The sequence below is a fragment of the Notolepis coatsorum genome (assembly GCF_963971535.1).
Source record: "Notolepis coatsorum genome assembly, chromosome: 9".
In the NCBI taxonomy this organism is placed as follows: domain Eukaryota; kingdom Metazoa; phylum Chordata; class Actinopteri; order Aulopiformes; family Paralepididae; genus Notolepis; species Notolepis coatsorum.
The window spans coordinates 134277154-134289325 of NC_140173.1; the positions used below are offsets into that span (position 1 = coordinate 134277154).

Genomic DNA, 12172 nt, shown 5'->3' on the forward strand with positions numbered 1-12172 from the left:
TCCATTTACTTAGGTATGTATTTTTTGGCGAATTTTCAAAAAATATGGCTAGGGCTTAAGAGGTTAAAAGAAAAGTGTTTTATTGAATAACTTCAACCAGGGATTTATTTTGTGTTGAGACTCCATACACAATCTGGTGTAAATACATTTTATTGTAGCCATTTATTTACTATAATAGAATGTATAAATCACTTACGGTATTTGTACATCCTTGAAAAAAACATGAACATCCAATTACTCTTTAACGTCCTTGAATGAACCCTGTGATTATTTCAACTCTGCATGTGACAATATGCAACAAGTTTTATCTTGGATTAACACAGAGTGTGTATTACTGATATTCAGATCATATCTACATCCTTTAGCCACAAGCTCGTCGATGAGGTTTTTGGGGTGCACTCACCACAGCAGCTTTGAAGGCCAACACCCGCAACTTCACATGCCACTGCTCTCTGTACAACATTTATGGCTTTTTAATTTCACCATCTGAATGAATGCCTTCCCACAAGCACTACAACTATATGGCCTCTCTCCTGTGTGGATTCTCATGTGTGTCTGGACGTGTCCCTTTTGCCGAAATCCTTTGCCACAAACTGCACAACTGAAGGGTTTTTCCCCTGTGTGAACTCTCATGTGCCATCCCAATGTCACACTGCGACCAAATCTTTTGCCGCAATCTTTACAACTGTACGGCTTCTCGCCCGTGTGGGTTCTCATGTGTACCTTCAGATCTCCGTTTTGACGAAAACCTTTGCCGCAAACTGAGCAACTAAAGGGCTTTTCCCCAGTGTGAGTTTTCATGTGCATGTTCAGATTTCCTTTCTTATTGAACCGTTTGTCACAAAGTGCACAACCAAAGCGGTTCTCATCGGTATGTGTTTTCATGTGGCGTACAAGATTCTTCATTTTTGTAAATGTTTTACCACAAACATCACATGTCCTGTGATCTTGAAGGTGAGGTGTCAAGCTCTCTGTAGGCTCTAAATGTTTCCCACACAAACAATAATCGTTTGAATTAATTTTTACATGATTCATTAAAGAAATCTTATTAGAACAAGATTTTCCACACACTTTGCAGCGACGTGCAAAAGAAAATAGATTTGCTGATCTCAGTTCATGAGACGATTCCATAGATGTCTTGAACTTGTTACTGGTAGATGAACTTTGTCCTTTCACTCTCTGTGTCTTCCATGATGTCAGTGTGTTTAAACCTGACTGACATTCCCTATTTAGTCTCCATTCATTGACGTCATCAATTCCGTAACAGTTTGAGGAGAGGAGCTGGCCATCGCTTGTCAGTTCAAAATCAATAGCTGGATCCCAGTTAGTGGCGTGTTCTGATAATCCACCATCCTCTCCATCAGGTTCAGTTTTCAAATGTTGAGTTGAGGTGCTGGGTAGAGGGTCTTCTTCTCTGTCTGCATCCATATGGGTTTGACTAAGCTGTGAGAGTCGAAGACTCTCGCCATCATTTTCACTCTTCCCAGGGACAGGAGTGAATGTGAACTTTATGATATCCGTCTCCTTCAGCCCTTGGAGATGTTCTCCCTCCCGACTGGTCCAGAGTTCCTCCTGTTCCTCTTTAATCTTCGGGGGCTCTGGGTCCTCCTGGCCCACACTGGGGCTCCTTTCCTGTTGCACATGGGGAACCATCTCTTCACAGACACAGAGCTGAAGGGGGTCTGGAGAGAGGAGCACATAGTGAAATGATAGAGATAGATGGCCATTTCATAGCTGGAACTACATTTTCATGTAGCCTATTCCGTTCTAATATTCTTACAGTGAGTGGCCAATGTGTTTACCAAGTGTGTCACAGACAACATTATAACAAGGAACACTATACATTAATTCACAAAGTCTCCAAAACCGCTAAATAGTGAATACTCTCATCATTGAAAAGGGGAGACCTTCCACAATCTTCATTGGCCATGACAATGTTGAGCATCATGCAATTAACTGAAATGTAATATTTTATTAAGCTGTATTATATAGGATACATAATACATTTATTAAATTCTGGGACAATTTGGGACGCAGGTCATAATTACTGATCTTTGACAATCCTTTGAGTATGAAACTGTCATAAGACAGTGAATGTAGCCTAGCAAGCTGGGACCCCTCTTCAAATTCCAATCAAAGCATTGTCTAAAGATTTGACTGGCACTGATGAGCATTTTAGTAAAGAATGGTGACCATGATAATTGAAAGCAAAATTCTAGGACAATATCCCACTGACAGACTATATCCCACTGACAGACTACATCCCACTGACAGACTACATCCTACTGACAGACTACATCCCACTGACAGACTATATCCCACTGACAGACTACATCCTAGGGCTGGGCGGTATGGTCTAAAATGTAGGGCTGTCTTAAATACTTCGAAGCTTCGTTCGATGGGCACCTTAAACAAGTTTTGCCAAATTTCTATCAGCATGCGACTTGTCCCACCAGAGGCGAGAACATAGGCCACTGCTACTCGCAATTTAAGAACGGGTACAAGTCTCAGGCTGTTAGCGCATTTGGCCAATCTGATCACGACGCCATCTTTCTTTGACCAAATTACAGACAAAGTCTCAAGCGCGTCCCTGTAGTAACGCGAGAAGTGAAGCGTTGGTCTGTGGAATCAGAGAACACGTTGCAAGCGGCACTAGAGTGCACAGACTGGGACGTGTTCCGCAAGAACACAGACAATATAAATGACTACACTGAAACAGTGCTGGACTTTGTTGGTACTCTGGTAGAAGAAACAATCCCCTCTACCACAATTAGAGTTTTCCCAAACCAAAAGCCCTGGGTAGACAAATCCGTCCGCGAGGCTCTGAAAGCGCGCACCTCAGCTTATAACGCCGGGCTTGTGATAAGCAACATGTGTTTCCCACAGGATTTTGAGAGACTGGTGGGTGAACCTCTGTAACTTTTACATTTTTTGTAAATTTTAAAGTTAAATGCATCAATCTGGTCCACTTTGAGAGCAAAATAAAGAGGCTAGATCTATGATGAACTTTGTGCTCAAACACAAAATCGACTAGACTAGTGCTTCCCAATCCTCTCCTCAAAGTACCCCAGCCGTTCAATGTATTTGTTAAATTCCACCACCAGCACACCTGATTCAACTTAACTAGCCCTTTATTAGTTGAATCAAGGTGTGCTGGTGGTGGAATTTAACAAATACATGGAACGGCTGGGGTGTCTCGAGGAGAGGTTTGGGAACCACTGGACTAGAGCATACATTTGAGCCATCAAAGAAATGAAGCAAAAGTGGTTACCTGTGTTGAACTGGTTTATTTTTCTAGAAAATAAAAAAATATAGTGGATTACTATTACAACTACTACCACTGCCAATACTTCTGATACATCCCTATTGGCAAACTTTATATTTAAAAATAGATTTAAAAAATAAAAAATAAATGAATCTTTTTTTTTATAACTTTTTTTGGTTCATTATAAAACTGTCGGGCCGCCACAGTCTAGGTAATTAATGGGAAACACTGAGAACGAGCACAAGGCGGCGAGATACAATGTAAGGAGGACAGTCAGTAACAGAGGCAAAACAGTGCTACAGGGATAAGGTTGAACTTGCTGATTCCAGAGGTATGTGGCAGGGCCTCAGAACGATGACAGATTACAAAGACACCTCCCTCAAGCTGAACAATGATATCTCCTTGGCGAATGAGCTCAATAACAACACCAGCCTACAGACCACTGCAATAGAGGGGGGAGCCACTGCCGATGGAGACTCAGTGTTCAGGATAACAGAACATGAGGTGAGGAGGACCTTTAAGAAAGTGAATATCAGGAAGGCAGCAGGACCGGACGGTATCCCCGGTAGGGGTGGGACGATACATTGATCCAGATCGATATATTGATCTATTATCAATGATCCAATAGGATCGATGCAACGTAAAAAGATCGATTCATATTGCGATACTCTTATTTTGAAAATCCTGTGGAGAGTCATATCCGCTCAACATCACAGCAGTAGCGTCTGAAACACGGACATTACAACAGAGGGGTGGGAATCAGAGGCCTCACGATACGATACTATCACGATACTTGAGTCATGATTAGGGATGGGTACCTTTCACATTTGAACCGATACCGGTACTGGTACCGGTACCTGTGAATCGATACCGGTACCCAACGGTACCTTTTTTCTGTACTTTAGTCTCAAGAAATTTAATTTACCTACCTCAGCCGTGAAAAAAAATCCAAACTTCAAATAACTACAATTTCGACAGTTTTCGGCTTGCCATTGCTCCGACTGCTTTGTTGTTGAATCAAGTCAAATCCTAGGTAAGCATATATTGTGCGTGTGAACGTTGACATGAAAAGAAAAAAGGTAAGTATAAAAAAAAAAAAAAAAAAATTGGTATCTCACTTGAACCGATACTCGGTAGTACCGACATGTTTCGGTTCGGTACCTCAAAAGTACCGAATTCGGTACCCATCCCTAGTCATGATACGATAGTATTGCGATACTAAATATATTGCGATATGCTTGAGTATTGCGATATTAATATTGCGATATATTGCAATTTATTACCTTTTTCAACTGCAAAGTAAAACTTTGTCAACATGTTTTATCTAATAAAATAGAGTTCAGTCTGTTCATCTCACTTCAATAATTTTTATTGCAGAACATGGTGTTTTCTCAAGCAGCAGTAAACACTGTAATCTGTGTTGCATGTACCTGACAAACTGAACTGTTTGTATTACAGTCATATTCCAACTTAACTGAATGCACATGTGTGCGTGTGGACTACTGTACTATTACAGGTATTGAAATGAACAATGCAACTTCCTTATGAATAATTAAATATCAATACTTGGCGTCCCTGTATCGATACAGTATCACCACGCAAAGTATCGCGATACTACTACATATCGATTTTTCCCCCCACCCCTAAAGGCTACATAGTGTGCCTATTTTGTGACTCAAAACAAGTCCCTGCTGTTTTATTCCGCAACGGGTCAAATGCATCTAACATGCTTTGCAATCCTCGCCATTCCTTTATGCCCACGTCGCGTTAAAGAGCGAAATTAACGTTACGTTAGCGTAAGCTAACAAGCTAATCAGAGCCATAGACAGAGAGAACAGCAGAGTGGGGACTGGGGAAGGGGGGGCAGGCATTCTCCCTTTCTGTGTGTGTGTGCGTTTGGAAAGACCAGATGAAGTCATATTATATTGATAGTAAATGTACTGAGGATGGACAGATAATGTTGATATTTAAACATAAAAATTCAATACATAATAAATGTATTCATGATCATCATGCAACATAAAACAATTGTAGGAACGGTTTGGGAGAGGAAGGGGTTTTAGGTTGCATGTTGTGAGTTCCAAAAAAATGTACTTAAAGTTTAAAGCTCAATATATCAAAACGTGGCACTTTACAGTGAACAGGAGGTCTATTTGTATTAAAAACAATTTATTGTTTTTCATTTAAATGTCTGGAAGAGCTAAAAAATAAAAATGTCAAATGATATTGCCGTTGCCTTTTTTTAGTTGATCTAAATGTTACTGATTGTGTTAAATGGGCATATAATATCATCTCATATCGATCGCAGGCACCTGAATCGTATCGTATCGTGGCAGACTTTGTGATATCGGCAAATATCGTATCGTTGTCCAAAGAATCTATGTCATATCGTATTGTGATGAAACTGGTGATTACCACCCCTAATCCCCGGCCGCGTCCTAAAAGTCTGTGCTGACCAATTGGCCCCGGTATTCACTGACATATTCAACCTGTCCTTAGAACAGGCTGTCATTTGGGGCGCCCCAGTGGCGAACCACATAGCGCGCTCAGCCGCGACACGGCCGACCCGGGTTCGACTCCCGAACCCGTCGTTATTTGCCGAATGTCTTCCCCCCACTGTCTCCCATTCCTCCTCTGTCTCTCTCTACTGGACTGCCCAGTAGAACAAATAAAGCGATAAAAACGCCAAAAAAATATATAAAAAAAAAAAATAACAGGCTGTCATCCCCACCTGTCTGAAGAAGTCCACCATTATGCCTGTACCCCAAAAAAATCCATGCCCGCTTTAGGGCTGCACGATTTTGGGAAATAATCTAATTGCGATTTTTCTGACAGATATTGCGATTGCGATCAAATTTGCGATTATATATATTTTTTTAAAGCAGCCCCACAGAGGTTTATTGTAAAATGCGGCTTGCATCTGGCCTACGTGTGGGTCTGTTCGGGACACAGCCTGAAAATGTTTCTTTTTACCTGGGAATCGATACCGGTACCCAACGGTACCTTTTTTTCTGTACTTTACTCTCCCTCTCTGAAGTCTAAACTTCACAACACACAATCTAAAACCCCTTACCTCCCTCTCCCAAACCGTTCCTACAACAATAACAACAACTTGCAAAGGAGAGCTTGTATCTCAATGGGACTTCCTGGTTAAAAAAAATATTATATTTATATTATAATATAAAGTAAAAAAAAAAACATTGCGATTTAAAAAAAAAAAATGCGATTTGCTAATTGCATCATTTCAAATCGCGATTTAGATTTAAAATCGATTCATCGTTCAGCCCTAGCCCGCTTGCCTCAACGACTATTGCCCTGTAGCTCTCACCTCCCTAGCCATGAAGTGCTTTGAGAAGCTTGTGAAGGGCTACATCTGTTCCTCCCTCCCCATCAACCTGGACCCCCTTCAATTTGCATATCGCCACAACAGGTCCACAGAGGACGCCATAGCCCATGTGCTGCACACAGGCAGCATCACACCTGGACAAGAGGCAGGGGAACTATGTGAGAATGCTATTTATTGACTACAGCTCAGCATTCAATACCATAGTCCCCTCCAAGCTTGTAGTCAAGCTCAGAGACCTGGGCTTGAACTACGACATCTGCCAGTGGGTCTTGGACTTCCTGACGGGAAGACCCCAGGTGGTGAGAGCAGGCAACTGCACCTCCTCATCCATCACCCTCAACATAGGGGCCCCCCAGGGCTGTGTTCTGAGTCGCCTCCTCTACTCGCTGTACACACATGACTGTGTGGCACAGCGGAACAACAACACAATCATCAAGTTTCCTGACGACACAGTAGTGGTGGGCCTGATCTCTGCAAACGACGAGAGGGCCTACCTGGAAGAGGTAGAGGATCTGGCGCGGTGGTGTCAGGAGAACTGCCTCTCCCTGAACGTCAGCAAAACTTTAGGAGGTGGGGGGCCAGGGACTACATCCCCCTCAGCATCAACGGGGCACCGGTCGAGAGAGTGAACAGTTTTAAGTACCTCGGAGTCCACATATCTGAGGACTTGAGATGGACCACACACATTGACAGTGTAGTTAAGAAGGCACAGCGACGCCTCTACTTCCTTAGGCGCCTAAGGAAGTTCAAAGTGAGTCAGAAGATCCTTAAGAAGAGGTGGGCTTCCCACTCTCCAGGACATTTACAACAACCGTTGCAGGGGCAAGGCTAAGAGAATAATTAAAGACTCTAGCCACCCAAACAACTGCCTCTTTGAACTGCTGCGGTCAGGCAAGCGATAACGGAGTCTCATGGCCAGTACAGAGAGACTCAGAAGGAGCTTCTATCCCCAGGCCATCAGGATGCTCAACGACAATGACACTATGTAACAAAACATCAACTACGCTCACAGCACACACATCCACACACTTACTTTAAATAAACACGCACTGTAACACCCACTATACTCACTTTAGACACTTTAACACACTTTATATTTATTGGTAAAGAGCTTTGCACTACAATTCATACCTCATTGCTAGGGATGCCCCACGAAACCCGGTTCTAAACGGGAGCCGGTCCTAAATTAGAAGAAAACTGAGTATTGATAAGCTCAGACGTTTTTGGTTCTGCTATTGATACTCGAGATATTCTTTTTTGAGGAATTTAAATGTTGCAAACTATCTCTCCTCTCTCTGTCTGCAGGAGAAGCGGGGCTGTTAGTTTACACACACTTGCGAGCGACACTCACACAAATGCACATACGGGTACTTGGCTCCGTGCTGAAGCGCGCAGCACACAGACCCAGCTCTGCGCTCATCATGGCGGAGAGAACAAAACGAAAGTCTGGGTACACTTTACGAAAGTCGATGCCGACAACGCACGTTGCCACAAGTGCAATAAAACATTAGCAAGTAAGGGTGGCAATACAAGCAATTTGTCAAAACATCTGTTGTCAAAACATAACATTAGTCTGCAGAAATGCGCCGTTTTTGACTGCTTTGCTCGCAGTGATCCATCTCCATCCACTGCAGGTAAGCCAAGATACGGAGTTAGCTAGGCTAATAACAAATTATTACAAATAGGCTAATAAATAAAATATAATTGCTTAGCTAATTGTTTAGCTACAACTTTTTATAGATCGTCAATCGTCATCAGGCTGAGGCTGCAGCCACCACGTCCCAGCCAACCCCTCCTCCCTCTACCACCACCGGTCCCAGCCAAGCCCAAAGTCCCTTCACCCTAGCTATAATATTTATTTATAACGTTATATAAAAGAACACTGCTGCTGCTGTTGCTGAAGAAATAATATTTATTTATATTTATTTATAAAAGTTATAAATAATAAAGCAATGTCGATTTTGTTCTTAATTAATTGTATTTCTTTCTTGCAAAATAATCAAAAAGAACCGATAAGAGTATTGATAAAGTACCAAACAGTTAACACATTCTGCGCCATGCAGTATGCCCATCTTATACCACTCTGCCAGTGCTGTAACCCTATGGTGTTAGGGTTTGTAACCGACCTCAAGCGCAACGGCACAGAGAGAGTTGTTTCAGAGTTAGCCAAAGCAAGGGCGTATTTATTTTCAGAGTTACAAGATTGAATTAAGTTGAGCAACCGAACAAACGGGGAATCTGGCATGTGAAGATTGTTGCGGCTCTGCAGATTCTCCCAGTAGGTGGTGGTGAGGAATTAGCTTGTGACGTCTGAAGCCGCTCTGCAGATCCTCCCAGCTTTCACTCCCGGTGGAAACGGAGAGAGAGAGAAATCTGAGTTAGCCCAGCACACAACAGAAACAGAGAGGTGACTGATCCAATAAATATCCAAGTGACTTGATCTTCGGTGTACCACACACAGTTAGCAGAGTCCAGAGAAAAAACAATACGGTAATCCAAAGTGTAAATCCAACACAAAAATAGGTGAGAACAGTATAAACAAAAACGGGATCTCTTCGGTGTTTCACAAACACACAAAAAACTGGTGATCCAAAAAGAACTGTTTCCAAAAACTCACCAGAGCGCAACGCGTAAAGCGGGCAGATAACGAGGTGCAGCTCCGAACGGGGAATCAGGTTCTCCACAGGGATTCTTCACGAAAGTCCTGGAGAGCAACAGACAGGGAACAGCGACGGGAAAGACAGGCAAATGCAGGAGTATTTCAAAACGATCCAACATCGATAGTGGGGGGAAGAGAGTATATAAAGCCTCTGGGGCGCTGATTAGAACACACATCAGGTGCGTGATGGCAATTGATACTTGACTTAGAAGTGTGCGTTCGGCCACGGACCAATCATCACAGAATCCTCACAGTACCTTAAAGGAACGGAGCGTGGCGGGGAATGCAATTAATCAACAAAGTACCTTAAAGGAACGGAGCGTGTGGCCGGGAACGGACCAATCATCACAGTACTTTAAGAAGCCTGTGGTGGGGAAAGAACCAATCCTCACATATGGAGTGGCTCACCTTCTTTGCAGGGCTATAACTTTTCAAATATTATAGCTATATCGACATTACTATGGCCCATTCAACATCGGGTATCTATTGTTCCGGATGTGGGAACGCTATATTTTTCCATTCATACATTGTCGTGTTAGTACCGTCGAGAATATAAGTATGTTTTTAGACTGTATAGCAGTAATTCCTAGAACGCGTTATAGGCCCCGACTGGCGTTTCGTTCCTATACACGCTATATTAAAAAATTCGAATGCATATGATCGCTATACATTATGCTCAAATCATGCGTGAAGGAAAGGGGGGGGGGGGGGTCGTTTATGATTCCTTGATAGTCACTAACGGCTTTCTTTAGTACGACACCAAATGTCGATCGGATAGATTGCAATGAAATAAATGGACAATCGAGCTGGAAATAACGTTAGATTCCTCTTACCTGTGGCCAATGCGTCTGGTGAAAAATAATTCCAATTATTTGATGTCAATCTGCTAGATCCATTTTCCGTTTGTATGACGCAATAAACGCCGAAATCATATTGATTCTTGGGTCTCAAAAGCGATCCCATGCACTCGAGTGTGCATCTTGATCCACGTTACAAGATATCTCTGCCGGAGCTTTTTCCCCGATGCACAGAGCGCCACTTCCGGTTTAGAGTGGAGTGCAACTCGCCCGAAATCCACCAGGCGGCGGTATTGAGGCGTTGAAATATCAGACAGGGTCCAGCTGGCTCCCGGAGCCTTCCTGGATAAATTATGAATGGCAAGACACTTCAAGATGGCGGCCGTGCAGTAGACAACTCGCACCACATGCTCCCGGTGATAATTGACTAAACTATCTGAAAACACAGCTTAAATCCGAATACCCCCCGAGAAAAGGGGAGAATGGTATAATCTATGGAAAAGGGTCATTTCTATTTTTCAATATGTGGAATGTGCAGTTATAGTTAAGTAGTTATAGTTAGTTGAGGGCACTATGGAGAGACCGAGGGCCAAACATAGACAGAAGGAGGAGTGGTTAGCTAGGAATGGGGAAAGAAGGGGAAATGTATATTTCATAAAGGCACTGTAATTTTTGGTTTAGATAGGGGAAACTAATAGAGAGGGAACAATGTATAGGGTATAAGGTATGGCGACCTCTACTGTTCAGTATAGGTACTGGACACACACAGACAGGTAAACGGGATAGTTATATAGGGACACTACGGAGAGGTCAAGGACCCAACATAGGCGTGAGGAGGAGTGGATAGTTAGGATTTGGGGAGGAAGGGGAAGGGTATAATACATAAAGGTGCAGCAAGTTCTGATTTAACTCTACAAAAGATACCCCCCTTCTTAACGGGTAAAGGGTATAGCTTAGAGGTTTTCGTAGGTCATATCCCCTTTCTTAACAGGTATTGGATATGGTCGATGCCCGGTTGGTGGCGGATTTGGTTTTGTTTCAATGGTTTTGTTTCAATGTTTCAATGTTTTAAGGTGATAGAGATCCAGGAGTTTAGAGGCTGAAATAGAGGGTTCCTCGAGATGGTTACGAGAGGAGGAAGGGGGGGGGGGGGGGGGGAGTAGGGATACAGGATCAAGTTGAAGATAGATTAGTCAAGTTAGACTTTAAATAGCAGAAATGAGAAAAAGGGAGCATGTGGTTAGAGCATACTAGGAGGGAAGAGCGGCAGGAAAGGGAGAAAGGCAGGTAAGATGCATCTTGTTAAAAGGAAGCAGGAAGGTACCTGTAGGAAGTCGGAAAAGAGGATCAGAGGTCCGTGCCCAATAGGGGGGGACGTTAGCTTTATATGTGGGGTTTGGGGGTACTTGTGTTTTTTATTTTTTTTTTATTTATTATTACAGGACAATTTGGCTGGATCACCACATCACAAAACATAGAGGAGAGAGGGGGGAGGAGGGCAAGAAGAGAGTGGGCAACATAGGACATAAGGATGAGTAGGAACGAAATAAAATATATGAGCTAGAACGTGAGGGGGATGAGCCACATTATTAAGCTAAAACAGATTCTAGGGAAGATAAAAAGATCAGGAGCGAAAATAGTTTATTTACAGGAAACGCACAGCACTGGGGAAGATATCAAGAGGGTCGAGAATAGATGGAAGGGACAGGTATACTCGGCGCCATTCAACTCACAAGCTAGAGGAGTAATGATACTAATAGACAAGTCGATACCATTTACTTTAAGAAATAAAATTGTATACCCGGGGAGATTTATAATATTACGCGGCACTAGTCTCCATGCAGGTGAACCTAGTAAATATATATGGACCAAACAATGATGACCCGCTGTTTTTTCAAGAACTGTTTATGAAAATGGCAGATCTCACGGGCCAGTTCATCATGGGGGGAGACTTTAACTGCGTGAGGAGGCCGGAAATAGATAAATCAGGGGGAGTGGATACCTCCCACGGAAGAACAAGGAAAGTGATAGATACGTTTATGAGAGACCTCGACTTGGTTGAGATATGGAGAAAACTAAACCCAGGCAAGAGGGAATAGTCTTGC

The 12172-nt window shown here is 42.9% G+C and overlaps 1 protein-coding gene across 1 annotated transcript in view; it reads right to left on the reverse strand.

The window, feature by feature from the left end:
- Positions 1 to 267: 267 nt before the first annotated feature.
- LOC311234765 (uncharacterized protein) overlaps positions 268 to 12172 on the reverse strand; it is a gene marked incomplete at its 3' end in the record, with an annotated part of 49098 nt that continues 37193 nt past the window's right edge. The window contains exons 3-4 of the mRNA XM_084322009.1: positions 1350 to 1682; positions 268 to 278 (exon numbers count right to left, since the gene is read on the reverse strand). Coding sequence (XP_084178135.1) covers positions 268 to 278; positions 1350 to 1682 — 344 coding nt within the window. The remainder of the gene's footprint in view (positions 279 to 1349; positions 1683 to 12172) is intronic.